General features: G+C 41.1%; 1 protein-coding gene across 2 annotated transcripts in view; it reads right to left on the reverse strand.

The window, feature by feature from the left end:
* slc8a4b (solute carrier family 8 member 4b) overlaps window positions 1-26874 on the reverse strand; it is an 89114-nt gene that overhangs the window by 19974 nt on the left and 42266 nt on the right. Inside the window, exons 3-13 of one of the 2 annotated variants that reach the window (XM_063900929.1) lie at window positions 26055-26278; window positions 25139-25278; window positions 24592-24744; window positions 24269-24496; window positions 23793-24194; window positions 22999-23082; window positions 21595-21705; window positions 21358-21510; window positions 19083-19179; window positions 18501-18692; window positions 17785-17977 (exon numbers count right to left, since the gene is read on the reverse strand). In XM_063900929.1, coding sequence (XP_063756999.1) covers window positions 17785-17977; window positions 18501-18692; window positions 19083-19179; window positions 21358-21510; window positions 21595-21705; window positions 22999-23082; window positions 23793-24194; window positions 24269-24496; window positions 24592-24744; window positions 25139-25278; window positions 26055-26199 — 1898 coding nt within the window. In that variant the 5' untranslated portion in view covers window positions 26200-26278. The remainder of the gene's footprint in view (window positions 1-17784; window positions 17978-18500; window positions 18693-19082; window positions 19180-21357; window positions 21511-21594; window positions 21706-22998; window positions 23083-23792; window positions 24195-24268; window positions 24497-24591; window positions 24745-25138; window positions 25279-26054; window positions 26279-26874) is intronic. The other variant, XM_063900930.1, reaches the window with a different exon arrangement.

Genomic DNA, 26874 nt, shown 5'->3' on the forward strand with positions numbered 1-26874 from the left:
GGAACAGAAATCCAGCATCACTCGGACATGTAGTCACACCTGTAGTTCTGCATGAAGAACCAGGAAGGAGATGAAGACGATGGAAAGAGAAAGGAAGGAGAAATGGAAGGAGGCGGTATGGAAGATGTACGGTTGGCAGGGAAACCATGAAGATGTGCTACATCATTCGCTCATGCGCCGCATATTCGATGTCCTCAGATCAGTGTCAGATAGCACACATACGTGCACATTAATGCCTTTCTATCTGCGTGACGTTGTTTGGGATTAAGCCATGTCACAAATCACATCATGCATACATTACTGCAGCACACCCACCCACGCACTCAAATCTGCATGATGTACTTTAATCCAGAGCAGCTACTGTACTGTTATCCGCTGGGAGCGTAAAGGGGGGGGGGGGGGGGGGGGGTGGAAGAAGATGAGGAAAAAATAGTAAAATGTAAGACGAGAAAGATTGGCAGAAGAAGAGAGAAGTTGAAGGGTAGAAGAAGAGAAGCTGAGATTCAGAGAAGAAGGAAGTAGAACAAAATAGCATCCATCCCGCCAGAAGTAATGGGAGAAGAAGAAGGGAGAATAACTAGGTGTGAGGGATACATGGAAGGAGAAGAAAGATGGAAAAAAAAAACAGGCTGTTCGTTTGGTGAGAAATAAGGAGGCTAACCAGATTTGATCTAGCACTAGCACTGCATCTCCTGTTGGGTTAGTAGAGTAGAGCAGAACAGATACGAGCTGACACACACATATACACACACATGTAAAGTGTCAGCAGTGTAGCACACAATCTGCACTCTTGCATGAGAGTAAACACGCAGCGCTGTGTGATGGAGATGGGCAGTTAAGTTTTTCCTGCTGCTGATGGATGGAGAGGATCTATTATAAAGGCGGGAAACATGAAAGAGTAGTAAAATTGCACGGCATAGTTGAGGCAAATCCCCGATGTGATCCTTAACAACGCAGAGAAGTAGGAAACAAAGCAGCCCGTGAGCAATGATACTTTTAAAAAACATCGTCCAGATCTGCAACAGTGATAAACGCACTGAGCAGGGGAGAGTGAAACACATTTAATTAACATTTCAGACACATTTAAATGAGTTGCTGCATACGGAAACGATTCAGGAAGACGTAAAATCGAGAAGATTATTAGCAAATAAATTCCACTCTACCCTGAGGTTTTCTTTCTTGGGCTTATATCCAGAGAAACCTAATTATACGAAGAACAATACATAGACCTCGGTTCAATGTATTGCACAGACAAAGCACTACTTAATTAAGACTTCAACCGCATATTTGAGCATATACAGAGGGCCTTAATTACTTTAAGATTAGTCCAAAAGGATGTTTCCAAGCTTGTAGATTTTTTTCTTCTTCCCTCTCAGTTGTGCATCTATTGCAACTGATTCTTTGTTTTGTGCCAATGCAGCAATTTTATGTGTTGTATACAGCATTATACACCTTTAAAAGGCTGTTTTTCATGTAAACAACTAAGCTAGAACTAAGAAAATACAATGTGACTACCGCCAAAGATCAAGCATTTCTTTTTATTTGAAGTCTGTTATGAAAAGAAGAAGACGGAGAACACAACTGGAATTAAAATGCAAAAAAAAGGAGGTTAAATAAAGATATTTCTATTGCCATATTTTGAGAAATATATCTTATGTGTTCATTTTTGGAGCAGGGGAGTAGAAAGTGCATTGTAGGCTGCTGTTTGGTGTCCTGTTTCCTTCTTAGCCGTGTGTGTGTGTGTGTGTGTGTGTGTGTGTGTGTGTGTGTGTGTGTGTGTGTGTGTGTGTGTGTGTGTGTGTGTGTGTGTGTGTGTGTGTATGTGTGTGTGTGTGTGTGTGTGTGTGTGTGTGTGTGTGTGTGTGTGTGTGTGTGACATGGTGGAGATCTCAAGAGGACAACACTGCACTTAAGAGTTTTCAAGCGGTAGCAAGAAAAAAAAAAAAGGAGGAAAGAAGCGGGGGTTGCGCATTAAAATTAAAGGACGTTTGCAAAACTGCTATTTCTTTTACATCCTTTGCATTTGTGCTTATAAGTGTGAATTACCTCCATATATAACATAAACGATCACAGCAATTTGCACGTCATTTACATCTTTTCCTCTTCTACATATTAAATATACAGAATGTGGTTCACAGTGGCAGTATGGGGGGGCTGGGATTGGAAGCTTAGCTGAAGATTTGAGGCTCATGACTTCAATCGTAAGCGACGGACGGACATGGCACCAGCTCTGCTATTTTTACATGACAATTATGGGTAATTTATGGATGTTTTCAAACATTATGGCAGGATCCTGGCCTGACAGTATTTGAGGGTTGTGTCTCCAAAGGAATCACAGCGAGCCACCTCACCAGAGCGCATGAATCTGTGAGTCAGCTGAGGATTTTCTGATGTGACTCGTTCATCATGGGTCAGGGGCTTCAACCGAACACTTTGACTTTACGTAATAGATTATGTAACACCGTGTGCCGTCAGCCATTTAGAAGCTTTCCAAGGAAGGTACACTTCAGTCCTGTTCTGATGCAATAAAGACAAAGGGAATCTTCACTAGAACAATTATTGTTCATTTACAATTCAGTGTGTCCTGCAGGCATGAGGAACAGGCAGCTGTTACTTTGTGAACATGGAGCTAAAAATTAAGGTTTTCACAGCTACCATCACTTCCTGTGCTTGTTAAACCACATGTTAATTGGCTTTGCAGCTGCATTTGATTCATTCAGTTCTATTCTTGTGAGCTAGAAAACATTTACAGTTTCAAAATTGGACTTACTTGATGCAATTTTGAACCCTACACTCATATCTTAGCATTTTATGCATCATTAATCCCGGACTCTTTAGCTTGACAGAGTTAAATCTTAAAGATGTCAAAAAGCAGTTACTATGGTAATAGCCAAGACGTATGATGGCCACCCTCCCCTCCCGATGTTGTTGTTGTGTTTCAGAAAATGTTTAAACTCCATGACGGCCAGATCTGCCCCCTTCCTTCTGCAAACCCTTTTAGCAGCTTTTAATTATACATCAGTGTTTACAGCACAAAGATGCACGGAACACCGGGTGGATAGATGACAAGTTGTTTGGAAGTGGTTTGGCAAAGAAATAGAAAGAAAAAAGAATGGAATAAATAAAGAAACAAGCCAATTAATGTATTAACGACGGATGTATGAGTCTACAGTGACAGGCAGATGGAGAGATTAAAGACAAGGATGCAGGGAAGGAAAAAGAAAGACACATTTTCAGTGGGAACGAAAGGTGACAAGATCACAGAAATCAGAAACATATAAAGAGTACACTGCGAGATGTCCTTATCCATTCCTCCATTTCTTTATCATGTATGGGAAAATGAAATAATGCGCAGCGTGCCCTCGTCCTTCCTTCTCTCTGACGCCATCTCTTGTTCTTTGATCCTTTCCCTTCTCTCATCTCGTCTGTTCTCATGCATGTTTGAAAACCTCATCATATATTTAGGCTGACCCTGAAAGCTCAACGCAGTGCAAATTATGAAAACATGTGCAAATACGCACGACACGGGCAAATGAAGAAACATCTTCATGGAGTTGACATTCAACATATTTAGAAAGATTGCCGGAAGAAGCTGAAGAAACAGTTTTTAAGGGAAAAAAAGTGATACATGAGGCTTGATGCTCCAATGGCTTTTTAAGTTATCAAAGTGAGCTATGCGTTATTGTGATTGCACCATTCAGATATTTGAAAAGGAAACAAAAGGCTAAAAATAAATATCTGCAATTTTATCTGAATCTGTTGAAAAGAAACAACGGCCTTCAATAACTTTATAAAACACAAACATCAACTGTGTGTCCGAGCTGTGTGAGTCACTTTTATTGTCCCTTGGAAACTGTTTCCATTGCGTTGTGAGATTCTTGCAGATATATCATTCGTATTGCACGCTGTCTAAAAGTATAATCTTTATCAATTTGTCAAAACCCAAGACACACTTCTATGTCTTCATGCGGATGAAAAACACCTCTAGATTACTAAGTTTTTCTAGTTCTGTTTTCTTATTTCACAAATCAAAAATAAGATTACTATTTAGTTGAAAATATATTTAAACCTCTTCAAGGTTTCTATGACGTAGTTCTGAAAAAGCCACCCAACATCTACAAAGGATAACTCAATCAGAGTAATGCAAATAAACGCGTCGGTCCTCACACACATAGTTTGTGTGTGTGTGTGTGTGTGTGTGTGTGTGTGTGTGTGTGTGTGTGTGTGTGTGTGTGTGTGTGTGTGTGTGTGTGTGTGTGTGTGTGTAATGACATCTCAGTTTGATTGACTGCCATTAACGACTCAAGGTGAGGGCCTTTATGGGATGTACGCCATACGCTGCCAAGTTTGCATGTTTGCCAAAGGCTCTAACTCACAAACACTCTCACATAAACTCACTCCGCACCACTCGCCCTGCCCCCTGGCACAGAAGAAATGACCATTCCTCTCTTTCCCTCCTCTTAATGTCCATCACTCATTCCTCCTCTTCCCCTCCTTCTCCACCCATGGTGCCAACTCTTAGCCGTTCCCTCCCTCCATCCATCCTTCCTTCCTCTCTTGCCCCTGTCCTATTTGTTTTACCTCCCTCCCTCTGGCCATCATTTGCCCTCATTCTCTCTCCTTACACCTCAACCTGCCCTTTCTCCTCTCTTTTGTTTTTCTCTCCCACTGACTCATCTGTCTTTCTCCCCCCACCTGTCTCTTTCTGTCCGTCTCACAGATACCAGGCGTCTTTCCGCTTCTCTCTATCCTGATTTCTCATTTAAAGCCTGTCTCTCAGCCCATTCGTCTCTTGTCTGACACCTTCACTCCCCTTCCTTCGTCTATCTGTCTTTTATTTATCCCTCAGTACACCTGCAAGATGTGTGCTTATAACCAGTGTGATGTTTTTATTACTGACCATGAGAAGAAATTAGAGTAAGAAAGAGAATGACAAACAGAGTATATTGAATATTATGCATTAAGAGCTACTGTAATAAAGCTGAATTGAAAAAATATATGATGGAACAGATATTAAATAGGTCCTGTTTGTTTGTTTAACAGAAATAAAAAGGGCAACAGAGTTACATGTTGGACCTATTTCTTGATAAAGAACAGCTCTTCAACAGAAAAGCACAGCAACAAACGAACACTGTGTTAGGGTCTCGTCTCTGACTTAATGGCATTTTCACAAATTTTGTGCAAACTTTGAAAAGTGTCTATCATCTGCAGGTGAAGTCGTGACCTTTTTACTATTGTATGATGACTGAAAAAGTGTTAATTGACTTAAAATATAGCAGAATAGTTTTGGCCAGTTGAATAAACTTTACTAAATAATACAAAATAACGCTGACTCAATATGATGACAACTGAGAAGGACAAATTCAATTATAACTTACAGATTTGAGGTTAAGCCCTTGCAGAGGAGGATATGAAATAACTGAATTAACGACAGTCAAACCTGAAATGAACAAAGGTTTCTTCCTCCTCTTTCTCCTCCTTTTCATACCCTGTCATGGTTCTGTCTCTTCTTTAATGCACTATAAATCCATGCACCATTAAGAGCACAAAGCAGGACATTTTTAAATGCATCTCTCCTTTCAATGTCTTTGTTCGTGTTTTTTTTTCCTCCTTCCTCAGCTTATCGCTCTCTAGTTTACGTTTCACATCTTATCCTCTGATCTATTTGTGTTTACTGACCATTAAAACTGAAAGACGTCTCTAAAATAAGCTTTATTGGCAATGCGTTTATGGCACACTGAAGAATCCATAATCAGGAGCAAACTAATAACTGCTCACAAGCAGCTGCTTATAAAAAGCGTGGGGGTGTGTGTGTGTGTGTGTGTGTGTGTGTGTGTGTGTGTGTGTGTGTGTGTGTGTGTGTGTGTGTGTGTGTGTGTGTGTGTGTGTGTGTGTGTGTGTGTGTGTGTGTGTGTGTGTGTGCGTGTGTGTGTGTGTGTGAGTGAGTGAGTCTGTTTAAAGTCTGACCTTTTAAAAACAATACCAAACTTTTTGTGGCCTCTTGCAAACACCCATTTGTCATCTGTTTTTAAGATTTATACACAGCAACGAGAAGAAAAAAGAGAATTGAAAGCAAATAAGGACAATGATAAAGTGAACAGTGATAAAGATGGAGGGCAAACGATGAATTGGTTAGAAGAAGCGATGCAGCAAAAGAGAGGGAGCAATAGAGGTGAGAAGGAACGGATGGGTGAACGATAAGACGGCGGGGGACAATACATCATCTTTTGAAATGAAGAAGGAGACAGAGAAGATATCTAAGATGGGAAGAATAAAAGTGAAGAGACGACAGGGCAGAGGATGGATGGAGCTGAGGTGGAGGGCAAAGAGAGATTAATACAGGAGAGGAAAGACAAGTGAGAGATAGACGGATGATGAGGATAGAGGGGCAGCTCAGGGCAGAATATGAGGATGGAGAGGAGGAGTTTGAAAAGGAAAGGAAAGATGATAGAGAAAAAGGATAATGGACAGACGGGCATAAAGATGACAGACTAGAGAGAGTAGAGACATATAGTTAAATAGATAGAGAGAAGAAGGAGAGGAAAGTGTATTGGAAATAGCAATGAGAGGGAGGGTGAGAGCTGGGAGTTACGATGGAGAGTTTGTGTGAGTCACATCGTCCCCTCCGCAAGCTATTAGTGATTTAATCACTCTGACATCATTCAGTGTGTGTGTGTGTGTGTGTGTGTGTGTGTGTGTGTGTGTGTGTGTGTGTGTGTGTGTGTGTGTGTGTGTGTGTGTGTGTGTGTGTGTGTGTGTGTGTGTGTGTGTGTGTGTGTGTGTGTGTGTCTGTGTCTGTGTGTGTGTGTGTGTGTGTGTGTGTGTGTGTGTGTGTGTGTGTGTGTCATCATACCAGATTACCCTGAGCTAGTGCAGTCAGGAACTGGCTCATCACTCTTTCACAGCAGCGTGAATTCATGGTGTTGCTTTCGTCAATCTATGGACCGAGACACTAAACAGGTTCCTGGTTATCACTGTTGGGACTCTTTTAGACTAATGGAGGTGGCTTTGGATCTAAATCCTCAGTGATATTAGCAGTTTGATAAACTAAACATCTGATCCAATATGAAAGACGTGTATGTGTTGGCTCAGCAGCAAAACATGGCATTTTCAATTTGATATGAAAAATCCAGTTGAGAGTCATATGGGGGAATAGTCTGTATTTTCTGTAGCTCTGTCAGCAGCCACTTCTTTTTAATCTCCTCTGTTTGATATAAACAGCTCCACAAAAAGCAAAATGAGTCAGAAATCAATGGTACAACATGTCCTTCTAATTAACTGCATGAACCTATAGCAGCAGAGCTAACTAGCTTGCTAACTGACAGTCGCCAAGCAGTTAGCGAGTACAATATGTTAGGAAATGTAACATTAGCATGGTCCAAGATAGCAATAGACAAAAACCTGTTATTAGAACACTATGTATATTCAATAACTATATGTTTACAATATAAATAAAGTAAAGAGAGAATAAAAAGAAGCTAAGACAGTTCTAGCATGTTAGCAAATTCGCTAAGCTAGCTCACCAACTAGCTCTGAGTTTATTTATTTGGACACCAGGATTCTAGACCAAAATATTTCACAAAGAGACACACACTAATGTTGTCGGGCCTCTTTAAGGGTCTTAAGGATGAATTATACAATCAAACATTTGAAAGGTTGCTGCAATCAAATACTGATTACTTGCTTAAAGTTCTCTTTGTCGTGTTCAGGTTCTGATGCATTGTGTTGCACAGTTTGATCAATTTGGTTATTTTACAGTCAAAATGTAGCTATGGAATTGAGAACACTGAAAAAAAACGGACTTTTGATTGGATTCTGTTATTATCATCACCTACATGCAGCGAAAAAGGATATTACAGACACAGTTGCTTCATTTAAATTCAACCACCTACTCTTGGTCTTCAAATTGAGTTCCTACAAAAATGTTATCCCAGCACTTACGCTCTGATTACAGCCGATAGCTATTCCCCACTTTTTTGGCAATCAGAATATCTCGGTTGTTGTGGAATCTGACCGGTGCTTCTCTTGCACACTGAACAAGAGTTTGGTAAACTCTGCCATGGGACATCACCAGATGGTCTGTGGATGTATTATCATTTCTCTTCATTAGTTACATACTGCCATTAGAGCAGCAGCCATTCATGCACAGAGGTCACTGCTCTAATGTCATTTTGAAATGCCCTCAGACCAATGAGTATGGTAAGTAATGGTATGTGGTTAGAATTGTTGGACCAAGCGTACAGTAAGCTAAGATGATCATAAAGGCAAAAAAGCAGAAAAGAGAGGGCAGGCGGACAGATTTGACTAAGAATTCTCCAGGGTGTTAATGAACAGAAAAAGGATAATGAATTCGAAGTGTAAAAAACAAATCAAAACAATCGTAAACTGTATTAGAAACATGTCCCAGTTAAGGATTCCTGAATGTCAGTAAGTCTGCTTAGAAAGGGTTTAAAAACTGCTAGGAAAGTGGCAGTCCCTCTGACCCACCCTGGAGCGCTTAGACCAGCTTAGTTGATCAGTGAACTCGGCACTGAAGCCTCTAATGTGGTCTTGGCGTGGCAGGGCGGGAGCCGGTCGAGGAGGGAGGCCCGGGGCAGATGTGGAGCAGGGAGTAAGGGGGGTATAGAGAGTCTATGTAATCATGGACATGGTGGGACAGGGGCAGGCCTGTTGCTGCAGCTCCCAGTAGGTCTCTGAGCCATGATTACAGGGTGTGTGCATGCAGAGGGGGGGTTGATAACAGGGATGCAAAAGTCACTGTGTGCATGTGGGTGCTGACCATAGGGTGTGTGCATGCTTGGCAGAGAAAAATTGCTGGGATTGCAAGACTAAAAAAGCAACCTAAGGGGAAGATTCAGGGGTAAGAAGTCCAAAACGGGAGAGCAGAGAGAGAACAGAAACAGGGAGTGACAGGGATGCTAAATAGCAGAATTGTATAACAAAAAGACAGAGTCACGGAGAGGAAGAGGAAACAACAATGCCAAGGGGTAAAGAAAAACAGACACAGAGGCAGCATTTCAAAGTCCTTGCTGCTTCAACTGAAAGCTGTTTTGTATTTCAGCAGCCTTTATATACCTGTCCAAAGCACTACCGTAAAATTCTTAACTGGAACTTTAACAGTCAGATTTTTGGCTTCGTCTTTAGACCCACAAATCAATAGACTGTTAAACAGCCGTGCTGCGAGACAAAAGGCAGAAAGATAGAGGAGCCAGAGGCGAGGATTAAAAATGGGTTAAAAATTGTGCTTAGAAAAAGCCAGAGGTGCTCTGCGGGCGCGTGTGTGCGGGAGGCACTGTCAGTCGAATTACTGTAGTAAGGCTGAAAACATCAATGGGCAAACAACAGACGGCTGCTGCCACATTGATTTCAAACATAATACACACAGGCTCGCACACATAAGGAGAAAAGGACGCGCACACGGAGAAGGCTTCAAAAGTTGTTGAAGATGTTGACTTAAGCTACTTAACTTTGACTGCTCTGACATTAAAGAGGATGAGGAGGAATAGAGAAGAGGGAGGGCAGAGGGAGAAAATAAGAGACTCAAGAGGCATAAAGGAGAAACAGAAAAGAGAAGAAGAGGAAAGGAGGATGAAAGCATGTGTGCTCTCCATCTCGCTTCATTTTTTTTCATTCAGCCTGTTCTTATCTCTCCCTGACCTCAGCTTTTCTATCCCCTGACAAGACCATGACTATACGGAAATGCGATTTGACTCTTTAATCTTTATAATCCATTTGGCCAAACAATGTTTTCTTTTTCTAATTAACGAGTAAACAATGATTGTGTGACTCAAGCATGAACGCGCACTCTCAATGGCAAAGTCACCAAGGATTGCGTGCTTTGCGGCAGCTACACCTGTACAAATGAAACCCAATAATGTGCTGTTTATTCCTCAAAGCATCTGGGAAGGGTGAAATAAAGAACTAACTCTGTCTTGGTGCTCCTGTGCTTTTTGCATATATTTAAATTAGGTAAAATTAGGAGAAAAACGGTCCCCTTGCAATGCAAATGAGCCTTGTTGCAAAAACAGTCCAATTGCTGGTTACAGTGAAATTAATAGGGTCTTTAGAGAGTTGGTGCTAACTGTAAAAATGTATAGGAGAGGGTTCGAGCCCAGACTTTCCAGCGATCATGGCTAATTCTAAAAACGGTTTCCCTCCCTCACCCTTTATTAGCTCTGCACTTTGTTGGTCAGAAGCTAATAGAGTCAGAAATCAATTTTATTATTTGTATCTGTGCCCTTGTTCTGCCTATGTGTTATTGGCGCAATGGTGACATTTATATTTTACGACATCAGTAAATGTACACTTGTGCTATGATATCCTAACTGCCTTTGATGCACAGTTCATGATGCTATCAGAAGGCGCAATCTGTTCTCTGTGAATTCACCTGTGAAAACGGCAGTCGCTATGAATCTGACGATAAATGTTGGATGGCAAATCAATGAAAAAAAAGGGGGAAAGAGAAAATGTCCAGAGTCATCATCGTACAGCTCTTCGGATAGTTCAGTGCAGGCACATGACAGTAGAAAAACAAATCCATACAAAACAGCAAATCAAAAAACTCCCTTTCTTCTCCCATCATTACTCCCTTTTGTTCTTTATCTTTCTTTCCATTATTGCGTCTCTTTCAATGTCTAACCTTTGTTGTGCTTACAATGAGAGGGATTGAAAGTTGCTAAGGCAACAAACAGGGAAAGAACTTCAAAAAAGAAAACCTCATCCTCATAGAGACGGATGAGAGAAAAGGGGGTAATGAAGGGAGCAGAGAAAAAGAGGGAGAGGGGGAGTTGAAAGAGTTTATCTGCCCATTAGCAGGATGCTATTTGAACCTGAAGGGATGTGGGATGTGTGGAGGAGAAGACATCAGAGAAGGCAATGCAACTGCCGGGAGTGAGAACTGTCCTGGAAAGCGCAGTAAATACAGTATGTGCACAATTTCCTATAGTTAAATATAGACGTTTTTAACTGAACTCTGGCTCTAGTGTGAACTTAAATTACTAAGTAGGCTTAACGATGGAATGTTTCATGTTATTGACAAATAGCAAGTGTTAAGCTGGATCAATAACACCTTAAATCATTGTATATATAATTAAATAATAATAAAGGAGTTGCTCAATCTCAAAGAAATAGAACGTTCAATTTAAACGTAACAAAGCAGAAAAATATAGTACAGGTCTAAAAAGGTTATCGCTCACTTAGATGTTGCACCAACCAAATGAAATTGCTATCTACAGTGCATGTTAAAAAATATCTAGGAAATATTTATTGTAATTAGAATGAATTCCTGTACAACATTTCATGGCATTCCACCCAATAGAAGCCGAGATATTTCAGGACGGACCGTCCGATAATGCTGCAATCACGTCCTTCCTGTTATATCAGGAAATAGAAATACACTAAGAACCAACTTCCGAATTGCCTCAGAATTGCGAGCTATATTACCAGAGGCTGTTTTAAACCGTGTAAGAGGTTTAAGGCTGGATATTCTGAAAACACAAACTTGCTGCATCAATATTCCAAGCAGGAAGCTTATGCATACTAACCAACCAGACTGCATGCTGCGTTTGAGGCAAATATCAACCCGCCCACAGTTTTAGAGAATCATGCTAAACAGCACACATACAACCTTATAATATCATGTTTGTAGCATTAAACACGTTTACTACTGAATGATTGGTTAAGTGCAACATTCAAAGCACATCATGTTTGTTATGGAGTGTGCTCGGTCCCATTATGAAAGAAAGCGTGCTCAGACTGTCATCACAATGACATTGAAGAAAAAAATCCAAGCAGCTGTCTGAACAAGTTTAATGTCAATATGGTGATAACCAGTTTATTAAGAAGAAGCAGGCTGATAAGCAGGAAGGGCATGTGCAGACGGGCTGATTGTCTGTGGTGTGTGTGTGTGTGTGTGTGTGTGTGTGTGTGTGTGTGTGTGTGTGTGTGTGTGTGTGTGTGTGTGTGTGTGTGTGTGTCTGTGTGTGTGTGTGTGTTTGTGCAGGGCTAAGAGAAAGAGATGATATGACACTTGCTAGATGAGCAACAAACATGATTGTGAGGGAATACAAAAAAGTGCCAACCCATACACAAAGCTGAAGCAGCACTTACACACACACACACACACACACACAAATGCATCTGTATGCATGTGCACAGAATTACACACACACACACACACACACACATACACACACACACACACACACACACACACACACACACACACACACACACACTCACTCCAGCGAACGCTCGACGTACAGCACGCAGCTCTTGGGGATTTAAAGTTCAAAGGATTTTTTTATTTTGGGAACAGCTTTGGGTTAGTCACCCTGCTTTGGGGACAGACGGAGAAACAGGTTGCAAATATCAAACACGTTACAAGCGCTGTGTCACACGCCCACCCACGACACAAACACAAGCTCACACACTTTCCTCACATTTCCTCTCTCACTCTTAATTCCAAAAAAACCTCTCGCCAAAGGGAGAATGTGTTTTTAAAACTTACGAGCTGATTCCCCTCCAGCTAATACATGATCACAGCACTGCAGACAGCTTTGTCAGAATCACTAAGAAGTTGTGTTTGGGCTTCATTTAGACACAAGGCAACATTCATTACAAGGCCGCACTACTCCATATTGTAAAGTGGTATACGGCTGGTGCACCTCAGGGGGTTCATTGGAAACAACACCAGTAACAGATTGTGTCTCCTTTAAGGGATGAGAGCAATGTTGGCGGTTGAATTGTCTGAGTTGTCTGCGAGGCATGATGACTTTTCTCCAAATTGACCATTTCCTCAAACTCTCCCCAGAACAGTGATTGTTATTCTTAGCAAACGTAGCTTTATCAGCTCTGGCTATCTTTGGATTTCTCCATTTTGTAGCAGCACTGATGTAATTCAAGAGAAAGATTCTCATACTGTGTGCAAAAGGATTGTAAGTGTATTTTATTTTTCAGCAATTGTTCGAACACATGGCTGACTATCTTAAAGCCCACAGTAATAACAGTTTGGAACACAATCACGTTACAAAAATACAACTATGTTTCATTTCTTCTTTCTGTAGAAGTCGGTCCTAGAAGCAGTCAAAGGTGAGGCCAACCTGATCATATTGTATCTTATCCTATGGTATGGTATAGTTTGCAGCTCCCTCCTGCTCTTTATTTATTTTATAAAATATATACTATAGCGGCATAATGCTAACTTAGATAGCGCTTTGTTTTCCAAAAACAATTGATAGTCCTCCTCCTTTTATGAAGATAATAGCTCTATGGATTGACAAAGTCTGATCCTATGAAATCTTAGGCGCCATGACATGTTTGTAGACATAAAGTGGCCATTTCAACACAAATTAAAGCAGCTATAACATTAGCCGAACTAGCAGCACAGTAATGAAGACTTCGACCAAATACTATTTAAAATGAGAATTGTATTTTATTATTTCTAGCAAGCATACTGATGGTTACAGCTGCGATTGCAAGGTGACACGTTAAAAGTTTTAATCTGTTGGCTAAAGTGAGCTCCCACACACACACCTATACAGTAATTACACACATACACACTCTGCGCATAAGTAATTGAACAGGCGTCGGCACAGTGTGGTGGCAACACCTGTTTGAAATGTATAATGAGCAGTCAGGGGAGAGGACCACACACACACACACACACACACACACACACACACACACACACACACACACACACACACACACACACACACAGGTGTCTGTTTTTTCTGGCAGTGACTCTGAGCTCGGTTGCAGGTCGAAGGAAGGCTAAGAATAAACTGACCCAGCTGACACACACACACACACACACACACACACACACACACACACACACACACACACACACACACACACACACACACACACACACACACACACACACACACACACACACAGTTAACTTTGTTTTTTGCACACACGCCCTCTGATTAACAAAAAAACAAGAAAGGAAGAAAGAGAGAGGGCAGACAGGGATTTAATTAACTCCGGCGTGTGCATAATGTGTCCAAATACTGAATAAATATAGATTAACTATGCTGCGTATAAAGAGTATGTGTGTCTTCCTACAGAGTGACACTGAATAAATTCCACTCAAGTGAGAGAATTACATACTGACGAACGCACTTACATATTATTCATGTCATTTTTTTCTCCTACTTCACTCCTGTCCTTGGTTCATTAATAACTCATGTACATCTCTCAAGATTTCTCCTCCTTATGTTTTTATCTATGTCCCTGACTCCTTCTGCAGTTTCTGCACTATTTTACTTATAATTTGGATAGAGTCAGGGCTGTTTTCGCAGGAATCTGGTGCTTTTTATCACAAGTAAACTGATATTGTGTGCTTATTTCAGAAATCATCCACTTTATTGACGTATAAATATGCAAATATGCCTTTGTCCCTCATCTGAAACCTGAAACTGATGAAGGGAAGCAGGAGAACAGGGATTTTTCCTTGTGGGATCACATTATTTTCTTTTTGAGGTGAAGCCCCGTTTTACTTCCATTCCTTCTCCTCTTTTCTTGTCAGTTCAGATCCAATGCCTTTCAGATTTTCCAAGAATTTCAAGCAGCACCTGGCTTACCCTTTCTCCATATACCCCTCCCCTTCTTGTGAGCCATCTACCACCTTTCTACCACTTTTCCCAAACTTTTCAGAACTCTACTTCCATCCGACAGGATAAACAACAAAAGTGACAGATTAATGCAGGTGCAGTGTGGTTGCTTAAATGCAGAGGAATAGAACAAACGGGTAAACAAAACTATTAGGCAGCAGCAAGGAAGACACACTGTCAGACAGGAGAGAACAGAAGGAGGTGCGGCGGGTGAGTTATGTCTGGGTTATGATCCAGCTAAATTGCCTTGGCAGAAAGTCCCTTTTCTCTGAGTAAAGTGTTAGACAAAGATGGATGGATGGAGAGGATGAGGGGAGGGATAAAGTACGACGGTAAGAAAGAAGCATTGGAGCAAGGGCAGGAAAGGAAGGATATGAAGGGTTTGAACAGTTAAAGGTTAAATACTGAAAAGAGGAAAGATGCTAATGAGGAGGAGTCAAGGGTGAAAAGGGAAAGAGTAGAGTTGACAGGGAGGTCAGGGAAGAAGGGAGGATGATAAAACCTATCCTGTGTGGAAGGAACTCTAAAATAATACCAAACAGAAATGCAGGGGGATGGGAGAAAGGGGGAAAGATGTTGAAGAAAGCCAATGAGAAAAAAGGCTGAAAATGGCTATATAGAGAAAAATCCAAGGTCAATGAAGAGCAGAAATTTAATGAAGAGAGAAAAGGGGAGGCGGAGGGAGGAAAGAAACAAGCGAGTGCAGCGGATAAAAGCAGCTTTACATTAGCGGGACATTTTTTGACAAGGGGCTCAAAGGCACAATGATGAAAAGAGAAAACACAGAGGGGTAGCAGCAAGAAAAAGCCATGAAAAAATAAAGAGAGGGAGGGATATTATAAGAGAGCACATCCTGTTTGCTTAAGTCCTTTCTTTTTTTGTTGTGCTCCTGTTTGTCCATCCTCCCAAAAAGCCTTTAAAAAGAGCACAGACTGTAATGCCAAAGCATCTCTGATATCATCACTGCTGAAAAGGCAGAATCATATTAAGTCCAAGGAGATTCTGATTTTAAAAAGTGTCAGGCATAATAAAAAAAGGGACAAAATGAGGCCCAAATGTCATTAAAACTACATTTAATAAAAAGGTTAAAAGCAGTTGTTCAGTACTTTTGGTGGTTTAATCTGTGCTGAAGAAGTATTGTGTAAATCCCAAACAAACACTCTGTAGTTCTGATCAATGCATGCTGCATGGTAAAAGCTGCTGTAGGTCACTTAAACTTCAGTATGATTCTCAGTAGCTTCATAAATACCAGCTGCTTTCACTGTTAATCCACAGCCAGAGGAGGAAGATGCTTATCGATGCTCATTGTTTACTCTTGACCCACAAAGTTAAAATCTCTGCGGGGTAAATCAAACCGCACCCTGTGATCTCTGTAATCCTCATATAGCAAACAATCCAACAGTACCTTACGCAGTTTGCACACCAGAAACTACTGGAGACTGTTAATGAGCTTCCTGAGGACATACTGTATATTGGTCTTTTCTAAGCTCACTAGCTTTATAAGTAGGGATGCATCATTGATGATACATGAAATAACAGACACACACACATGCACGCACACTTTGTCTTTTAGTAGACGAGACAATCCTCTTTTGTACTCATGAGCAGTGGTGCGAATTAATAAGGAAAATGTACTCAAACACTGAATTTACAATTTTAAGAAAAATAGTATCCTTTCTACATCTAGTGAATTTAAATATATGAATAGAGGTAAAGCTGCCAAGTATTTAAAGTAATAGATAATGAGCTCCTGCTGCAAAACTAAAGTGACGAAAACATTAATGCATGAATAATTATAATCTAATCACATGTTTTTTTACGAAGTCTCAAGGCCTAAAGCCAGGTTGGTCCTAACAAGCATAGAAATTCAAGAGAGCACACACACACACACACACACACACACACACACACACACACACACACACACACACACACACACACACACACACACACACACACACACACACACACACACACACACACACACACACACACACACACACACACACACACACACACACACACACACACATGCTCTTGTGTCCTTGGGCACATGCATTTTTAATATGCTGATGTTAGCGGTGTTAAATTGACCAATACATAAAGCGGTCGGGAATGCAGTTTCCTCAGCGTCTCCCGGGGCCCCTTAAAGCAAGTACTGCGTGTGTGTGTGTTTGTGTGTGTGTGTTGTGTGGACAGTTTTAAAGAGTGAGGACTTTTCTGCTAGATTCCACTTCCTCAAGGTGTGTTTGGTTCATGGTTGGACAGAGTTAACGGTACAATTAATTAAATACAAATGTGTGTGTTGTTTTTCTAGGGGGGGGAAAGTTGGGAAGATGGAGTGTGTATCAACCTGTGTGTGTGTGTGTGTGTGTGTGTGTGTGTGTGTGTGTGTGTGTGTGTGTGTGTGTGTGTGTGTGTGTGTGTGCGTGCGTGCGTGTGTGTGTGTGTGTGTTTGAGCGTACCTAGAAGAGTGGCATTAATGCGCTGTTATCTGCCATAATAGAGCTATTTATACCGCAAATACATGTTTCACACTCAATTAACCTGAACAGCCATTTCTGAATGAGAGTCCATCGCACAGGAAGGAGACACTAAAAGTATGTCGTCACCTTTGAGTGATATGAAAACATCTTTCTAATGAATTAAAGTAATAAAAGGGTTTTTTTATTCGATTTCGGCAGAGGTGGGAAACATGCTCCGATCTCGTTCTTAAGTAGAAGTGGGAGTACCAGAGTGTAGGAATACTCAGTTACAGTAAAAGTCCTGAAATTTAAATGTGACTCAAGTAAAAGAACAAAAGTATTAGCATCAAAATATACTTAAAGTAACTAAACCAAAAGAACTGTCCCGTTTCAGAATTATTTGAATTATTAATGATATGTTTTCTAATTATTTACTGCAGGGTAGCTTGTGAATTTACTCCAGGTGTAACAAAAGTCTTAATAAAGAGTTGATCATATTTCACATCACTAATCCAAATCTGCAAAGTAACTTATGGTATTAATTAAATGTAGTGGAGTGAAAGCACATGATTTACCTCTGAAATGGAGTGGAGTACAGTACTACAGTAGATGTACTTAGTTACTTTACACCACTGGAGTTTGGGCCATTGGTGAAGTGTGCATAATAGTCACGGTTTAATAACAGTTCCTGTACTCACATGGTCTCGTCGTTCTGGAACTCCAGCTTGCCGGCGGACAGTTCGTAGTCCTCTCCTGCTCTAGCGGTGGCATCCACGGTTCGGTAGGGGACAGCCACCAGGCCTCGGGCCCCCGAAGTCCTGAGCACCTTCAGCTCCATCACACCCACACTCTCGCTCACCTTCTGACTGGAGCACTCAAAGGTGAAGATGCCTAAAGGGAAGAAAGGAAGAAGATAATGTGACGGGGGAGAAACACTACAAAGTGTGAAGGATGAGGTTGATAAACACCTACGCTCACTCACTGCCTTGCTCTCTAGTGTGTGCTGAATATATAGAGAAGGGGATAATAGACCACCTCCCACTCTCGCTAGATAAAAGGAAATGAGCATCAGGTAAACGCCCACTGTACACTCAGCCTCAGTCACTTTAATTGTCTTCGGATGTTTTCAAACTACTGTGGCTGAAAAGTGGTGACACTGAGCGGACTCCAGCAAAACAATAGACCCAAGTGGATTCAACACGAAGCTGGGTGGGTGCAGACATTTCTATCAAAACCAGCTCTACATTTGTTGTCAGTTTTGCATGCTGTATCTAGGTAACAGACAAACTTTTACACACAAAAATACAAAAAATCATCAGGACTTTGATAAAGAACCAGAGCATTAGCCGAACTGTTATTACAGTGATATGAATAAAAATCATTCCATCAAATCTCAATTAGGGATTCCTGTTACCTGCGTGATCGTCATCATAGATGGTCACTGTGGCGGTGTGGTTGTCACCCAGCACGGCTTTGGGGGCGACGTTGGCGTCCTGCGGTGCGGTGCCAATCTCCGGATAGCCAACTAGCCGAGGGTTACTGAGGTGGACGTAGAAATACTCATCCTCCTCGAAGATGTCATCATCAATCACACCGACTGTGATCTCTGGTGAAAGAAATGTCATTTTAGATTGGGACAGAATACTTTGCGGTATGTAGAATTAATCAAAACTTTGTATATTATATATTTTATACTTTATTTGGTCAAGGAAATCATTGCTTGGTACAGATCCTCTTAAAAGGGTCAAACCATGGTCACCTTAATACATTTTACATGTGATACATTTTAAAATATCTGTAATATATCAGGATTCATATCGCATTTGCAATATCAGACAAGGTTTTTTTTCCAAGCTGTGCAGCCCTAATGGTACTCTGTACTTTTTATTTCCCTAAGGAACTGTGGATGACCTGCGCTGTTTGAGCCTCAGTGTAAGCGATGTGTTTTGGGAAAATTTGCCATACATTATTGCTGTTACTGTTGGTTTTTTTTTACCTTTGAGGGTCTCTCCCGGCTTAAACAGCAGTGTTCCCTCTGCAAACTCATAATCTGAACCTGCGTTTGCTGTGCCATCCTCTGTGCGATAATCCACCTGGGGGAGAGCGGAGCACACAGAGAGTGGGAGGCGGGTGAGAGGAGGGTAAAGGGAGAGCCGTCAAAAGATAACACAGAATGGAAAAGGGCAAATAAACACAAAGGAAAAGGAGAAAGAGGCAATTGTGGAGATGAGAAGAGAGGAAATTAAGAGAAAGTGCTTCATTAAACTGAACCCTGTGGTCAGACACTGTGGGGATAAACACTTTGAAGATAGTACAATAAAACTTCACCTGCATCCTCTCCATCTGCCCCCATGTTAACCCGCTGCACACAGAGCCTCACAAATGCACCCTCATGGTTTAGAATCAGATAACAGATTGTGTCCTCTTTTAAAAAATTCCCTTCATACAGTCATACTGTGAGGCTTGGGTGTATGAGAAAGCCGAGTAAGAGCTGGTGGCGCCTTTATTCCCATTCTGTTCGCTCGGCTCTTGATGAAATGCGTGTGAGTGACACAAATCTGAACCCTTTTTAACATGCAACCATTTATTGCTAGGACTACTCTATACTGAGGATTCATAATATTTCAGATTTTCCAAACATGAGGAGACATTATGACATTTTGGAGCTATGATTGAATGATGTGACTATAATAGCAGGAAATAATGAATTGATGAGCCGGTTTTTATGTCACACTGTATCAATGTGAACCTAATTAAAACGGTGCCTTTATTATTACAGCTAATTGATATAATACAGCACAATGTATTTGGCTAGGAATGCTAGGATGGTATGGATGGACAAGAATGTGTTTTCCCATAAAGAATTAGCCATATACTGTTTAAGCAAGCATAAAGCTGCAGTTATTCATTTTGTATGTCATTTGATTGTCTCAAATGATTAAGGTGTTGCTCATACTGACAAACCCATATTAAATCATGATAGTTTCAACATATCAGCTGTTTTCAACTAAAAAGCTTTTAGAAACAAATATGTAAATACCTGTTAGGAACTAAATGGCCAAACAAAAGTAAGTACTTGCTGAGACACATAGTATCTTTCCCAGGAGTTTTTCGAGTTTAAAACAGAGCTAAAAAAAAAGGTTTATTTTGGACTTAAATCCATTAGGTGGATACGAAGGAAAGCTCATGATTATCTGTATCCATGTATATATACATTTGGCACAAAAGCTCTCCTAATGCTTCAAATGAGCAGTTAGCTTTCCGTTGTATATTATTGGTAATGATGTGTCTCAATGTCGATAGCTGTTTTAGAATGGCTGCCTCGTGGTTAAAGTGCTACGCTTTTTAAGAGGCAAACTATATTTCTTTGAACTTTTCGTGTATATTATAAAGGCTCAGATTGCAGTCTTGGATTGTTATAATATATTTAAACTTACGTCTGATTCAAGTGCTGCATCAAGTGCATGTGTCCTCATTGAGAAAGCCGTTACGTAAAGATAATCATTTCTTCACCTGCTCTGCTCTGACACGCTGTCTGAAGAGCCTGTGTGGGCTTAAAAGGCCACTTCACTTTATAAAATCAGCTTCAGTGGACGGCAGACTGAAGCCATGCCATGAGCTGACCTCTACCCTGATGCTGCATCATGGTCTCCTCAGAAAAGGGAGTTATGATTTTATTTGGTTTGTCTGTTTCTCAGCAGTATTAGGTAAAAAAAAACGATGATATTCTATCAAGGTCCAAGAGATAACCCATTACATTTTAAAGTGGATCCAAATCATGGTGAGGGAACACGTATTATTTTTTCAATTCCATTAACATTGCCTAATAGGGCATGATCTATTCTGAGGAAGCTTTATTTGTATATGGGAGAATAATAGAGGGGACACAGCCATGCAAAGCCCCAGCAGTATTAAACATGCAGATAGTTTCCCTGATACAGATTTCTGTCTTTGACTTAAAAGAAAATCTGTTATTCAGAGTATGAGGCCAGCGTAAAGATCAATGAGCCTTCCCCAATGGATGTTTTTTTTTCGTATTCTCACAGCCTGAACTGATATCTAAACATCTGGAGAATAAAGTGTTTAGTAGTGTGTGTCCCAGCTCTTCTTTATCACCAGTTTCTGTTCTTTTACCAGCAGAGAAGAGAACATGAATCTTTATAGAGATGAGAACAAGTGAGGTCGGGTCAGAGCAGATTTCTGGTTTCTATTTTTCTCCGTCTTTTGTCACTTTTCTGAACTCCACAGTCTTGCATAAACACCTCACACACCTTGACAGTTACTCCAGGGTCTCCTCCGTGTCTGGCCACAGTCAGTTTTAAGGAGCCACAGTTTTCAAAGCACTGGTACAGAGCGGGTTCAAAGTCCATCCTGATGGTGTGAGGGTCGTCCTCCTGCGCCTGCGTCTCGTTGCTGCTCACCACCTGGACAAAGGACAGGGAAAGAGTCGGGCTGGAGTTTCTTTATCTTTGAATAGCGGTGCTGAGGGGAGATGGTGTGCATCTCACCTTGCGGGCCTGGTCGGCGGCGTGCTTCTTCAGGATGTTTCCAGCTCCGATCATCATCCTTGTTGCCTGGATACGGTAGAACGCTCTGCTCTTCTGCTGCTGCATCAGGACCTGATCAACAAAACCAATCAATTAATATTGTATTGATCATTTCATCTCCAGATTAGGTTTTCTTTTATAACAGCTTCCAGGTTTGAACTGGAAACTGCAATTTCAAGATTAAGCCGTAAATCTCTCGGGAAATGTTTCTCCTCAGGGAAATCAGTAGTCAAGGGATTAGTGAGTTACTGAAGGACATTTTTTTAAAATGGATGCTTGAAGTTTTGACTAGATCCTGTGTAATGCTGTTGGAGCTTCATCTATGCTTCAAATATTCGATCTAATGGGCTTCATCAATCATTTAGCACTCATTCCAATAAAAATGTCCGGCTAATAGGAATTACATATCCTAAAGCAACCAACCAAATATAAATTGAACAGCAGCTCTGGAAATCATTGCCTCAAAGGAACACTGATTTTTTTAAATTGAAGAACAGAGAGCCGGTAATATCACTGCAGAATTCTCGTAAAATCTGCATCACTGTGGAGCGACGGAAGCTGTAATGGTAAGTTTAGTTTAAAAACTTTATCTGGTTTAGTTGGTCTTATTTATTGAAAGTCCAATTCCACCATGGGGGACCACTGTTAAATTTTTTATTCAATGATTCGTTAAGACCTCACTGAACTTGACTTTAACAGGCCAGTTGCCATTTTTATTTACAGCAAGAGGCTGCAGGGAGGGAGGCTTGAATTCAAACAAACATCTGGCAGTTTACCAGTGCAGCTTGGGGTGCTTTCCTCTCCTCTTTCGTTGCCAAAAAAACAAAGACCAGCAGGAAGAAATGGTGGAGAAAAGGCAACGGAAGGAAGAGAGGAAAGCAAAGAAAGGGGGAGCAGCAGCGACTTGGATAGCTTCCACAGTTCCTCATTAAAAGGGTGAAACCAGTCCTTAAAGTTCCAGTTTGATCCTAAAAATTGTTTTTAGCGAGTGTGAACAAATCTTCAAAAAGAGATGTGTGTGTGTGAACGCCATTTAGTGTTGTTTTTAACAGGGATGAGAACAAACCACATCGACAATCTAAACTCAACTTAACTAATGCCAAATTTAACCACAAGTTAAATTTGGGACAAAGCTCTACATTTACATGGCTTATCAATATCTTTTAAGGCATCTTATATCTAAACCCCCTTGAAAAAAATCTTAAAACCAGGTACACTTGCTATCTCTTTTTAAAATGTTGACATGTCCCAGTGTTCACATACAGGTAACAAGTGGACCTTGAGTTAGGTTTTTTTGTCAAGCTATGGCTTCCAAGGCTATGGAGAAACGTTCATGCTCACTTATTTGATGTTCATACAACTTACCCCAAATAAAATCACCTGGATCTCAGAGGGGACGTCTGATATAGGGCTGTCAATCAAGCCAACCGCCAACATGCTCTCTGCAGACTAGTGGTTTTATCAGCACATAACATTACATAAGAGGCTGAAAAATACTTGGTATCTGTATATGAGTAGCGATCTAGACCACACTTTAATGTCTTCCTTATTTTGCTTTTTAAATTCGGTGTGTATGCATAGTTTGGTTTACAATTCCTTTCATGTGCACTAGAGGAGATAAATGAAGGTTTTTCCAAATCTTTTCATGAAGGCAGTTGTTTAATTTATTGAACACCATTTAACTTGCTCTGGAACATTTTGCAAGGTTCTCTGTATCCTGCTATTCCCTAAAACACCTTGTTAACAACTGAATGTGTCAGAGCGTCAACTCCAACACTGTCGTTTGAAATGTGTGACATGATGTAATGTCTCATCTAGGATAAATGCAGGGCCTCCATTATAAGCAGCAGCATCCATCCAAATATATTAAAAAGATTTTAAAAAGTTAACTTTTTATAAAACCTTTAAACTTTAAATACATTTTTCAAATGAACTACAATGTCTCTTTGAACTTTGGACACAGCCTGGCTACCTGTTACCCCTTGTTTCAAGTCATTATGCTAAGCTAATCACCTCCCAGTTGTAGCTCCACACTGAACGCAAAAACATGTGGCACCAACATAATCAACTCTCTTTTGTAAAAAAGAGTATTCAACAAACTTTTACTCGTAAAATATATTGAATATGAATAAATTATAATATTAGCACACTCCTCTAACCTGATAATTAGCCATCTCAATGAGCTGCTCCATGTCTTTATCCGGGTGCCTCTGCTTCAGATCCTTCAGCGTCCTCGCCATGTCCCTCCTGGCCTCGTCCTCTTCATCCTTCACTCCATCTTCCATCATCCCTCCGTCCATCCCACTGTGAGAATTCAGCGCCATCTGTCCATCCAACTCCAGCATGTCCATCTTGGTGAAGCCCCCTGGCCCCAGAGCACCTCCTCCGGCCATACCCATGGCTCCATCCGGCCCTCCCTCGGTCTCGATGATAATGCCACGGTGCTTGTCGGCACGGTAGCGCTTGCGGACGTACTTGTAGAAGAGGAGGCGGCGGTCTGCCACCCAGGCCTGGACCACGCAGAGCGGGAAGAAGAGGAAGGTCAGCACTGCCTCCCATACCTACAGGAGAGGAGACACAGTTAACACCTTTTTCTTCCCAAACTTTGCTCTTTTACAACCTTCTGTATTCTCACCTCCACCTCTCCCGGGGAAAAGACACTCAGAATCAGGTAGAGCCATATGTAAGCGAAGATACTCCAGGCTGCCGTGACGAAGAACACCCGAAGGTGTTTGATTTTGCGTGTCTCTCCATCAGGAACCACGTACACACACAGGGCAATGATGACGAACATGTTGAAGGCAGCGCTGCCCACAATGGTGCTGGGACCTAGAGATCCAGCCTCGAAATCGTGTCCACACACCTATAGCCGGGGTGAAAATCAGATTACTGTGTTCCCAATACGTTCTGCACATCAGGTAATCTAAAATGTAACCTGCCGGCTCATAATGTGCTCACCTCAATAACTGACAGCAGTATCTCGGGGGCGCTGGAACCCAAGGCCATTAAAGTGAGATTAGAAACGGTCTCATTCCAGATCCTGACCGTGGCCGTGGTGGTCTCACCATTCGGCCGCTTTATAGTGATTTCTTTCTCCTGGGAGGTTATGACCTGCAGAAAAAAGCAGAGGAAAGAGAAGGTAAGGAAAGATTTAACGCAAAGGAGAGTGAGAAGCAAAAGTAAAAGGAACGGGACATGAAAGAGTAATGTATCCACCAAATGAAAAAAGCACGAGTAAGTAAAAAAAATGTAGGTTTTTTTTTTTAAATACCACAGAGCCATGAAACGTATTATATTAAAAGCAGCCCCATATTTCCCTTAATTGACCTTCATTTATGGTGAAAGCATTTCAGGTTTTCCAAGTCACATGGACAGTGAAATCGTCATTGAAATACTTTGTGAGTGAAGTATTCCTTTAAGTTAGATCCATTGAATTTCCCGTAGCTGTTAATAACTGACAAACAAAGTCATTACTACAAAGAAGTGACTTTCATCTCTTGCCTACCTCTATAGAAGACATGAACCGGTCCGCTATGATGCTCATGCCCAGAAACATATAGATGAGAGCTACGAAGTAAACAATGGCCCGCGCCACTTTGTCGCCCACAGAGGGGTTCTGAGGGTTCCACACGGGCAGCACCACTCCTGAAACATCACAACAAAGGAAGATAATTAGAATATGTTCGGCAGGAAAGGATCAAATATATTAGGTTGCATCACTTTCCCTCAGTTATCTCTTTAATATCGTACAGTCTGCCACTGTGGGCATCTTGGTAAAAGCTCTGCGGCAGTATAACCTGATTAAGGAATGTAATAAGTGGAAGACTTATCATAAGGTCTCATTTGTCTTGATACAATATATTAAAAATCGATCAATGTGCTCCAGTTTAAAGGCAGTAAGCTGGCACAATCACCTGATAAGTCACCAGTGGTACATTTCACTCAGGAGACAATGAAACACTGTCACCATTGAGTGCTATGGCATCCTAATTTGGGGGCTCCTTGAATATTCTGCTCATATTTTTCAACTTTAAAGGTTGTTTTTTAACCTGGACCTTACTTTCCAATGTTTTTTTATTTCTAACTGCTTCAATATTCAACACTGCTGCCACTAAAAGGGCTCAATAGCAGTGACATTTGAGAGGAATTAGCGTTTTTCCAGGATGAAAAAGATTGTAGTTGGCCTTTCAGTGTGCATTAGCAACTCCCAAATAAATCTTGTTCCTGTTAGCCTCTGGACAGCTTGCACAGAATGAGCTGGCAAAATGTACGGCAATTAATGCCAGGAGGGTATTTATAGGCTATTTTAGAAATAAAGGAGTCATTCGATTAATATACTGGTACCACAAGAGAAATATACACTCTATTAAGCTGAGGAATGACTCCGGAGTTACTGTACGATACAATGCCATTTTTCCCACCTTCCTGACACTGGTCTCCAGCGGCTGAGCAGTTTGCATCACTTGCATCCACTGATCCGGAACAGGACAAGAGGAGGGGGGTAGAGAGAAGGAAGAGGAGGAGGGGTGAAGAGAGAGAGGAAGGGGACATGGCTGTTGGAGCCATTTCTGTCGATGCAGTCAGGCCTTCACTGGACCCTTCTGACTTCTATTCGGTCGTTGCAGAGAGGAGTGACGTCCGAATCCTTCAGACAGAGACAGAAGGAGAGACATTATTTCACTTTTAAATACACCACTTAACTCTCTTAAGATCTATTTTGGTTGGCTTAATTGTATTCAGGATATAATACCCTCTTCTGCTTTTAAATCAACTTTGCCTTTAATTAAAGCATGCAGGAAGTGGTTACGCTTGAAGATATTAGCACAGAGTGAGGAAAAGCATCCGTGGCCGTCAGAATGAAAACCTGTATTTAATGTGACTTAAACAACAACATTCTTTATTTTAACAGAACTCAATCAAAGGTGGTTTATGGCGGATTATAAACACATCGAAAAAGCAACAAAAGCAATAACGAATGGCCATTACATGAAAGCAAGGCTGAAAACAGCTCTGTAAGTGATGATATACTTGTAGCCAGCGTCTGTAATAAAGTTTAAACTATATAAAAAGTCTATAGATGCAGTAGGAGTAGCCGGCCTCAGGAGATGAAAAAAATCAATCACCTCTTGTTTTTAATCTGGACTGTGGAGCGGTCAATAGAAAACTCTTTTTCGCTGCACAGCAGAGCAAACAGTATTCACATTTCTCCATTTGTAATCTTTAGAAATCCCCCTAAGACAT

Source organism: Eleginops maclovinus, chromosome 14, assembly GCF_036324505.1.
Source record: "Eleginops maclovinus isolate JMC-PN-2008 ecotype Puerto Natales chromosome 14, JC_Emac_rtc_rv5, whole genome shotgun sequence".
NCBI lineage: Eukaryota > Metazoa > Chordata > Actinopteri > Perciformes > Eleginopidae > Eleginops > Eleginops maclovinus.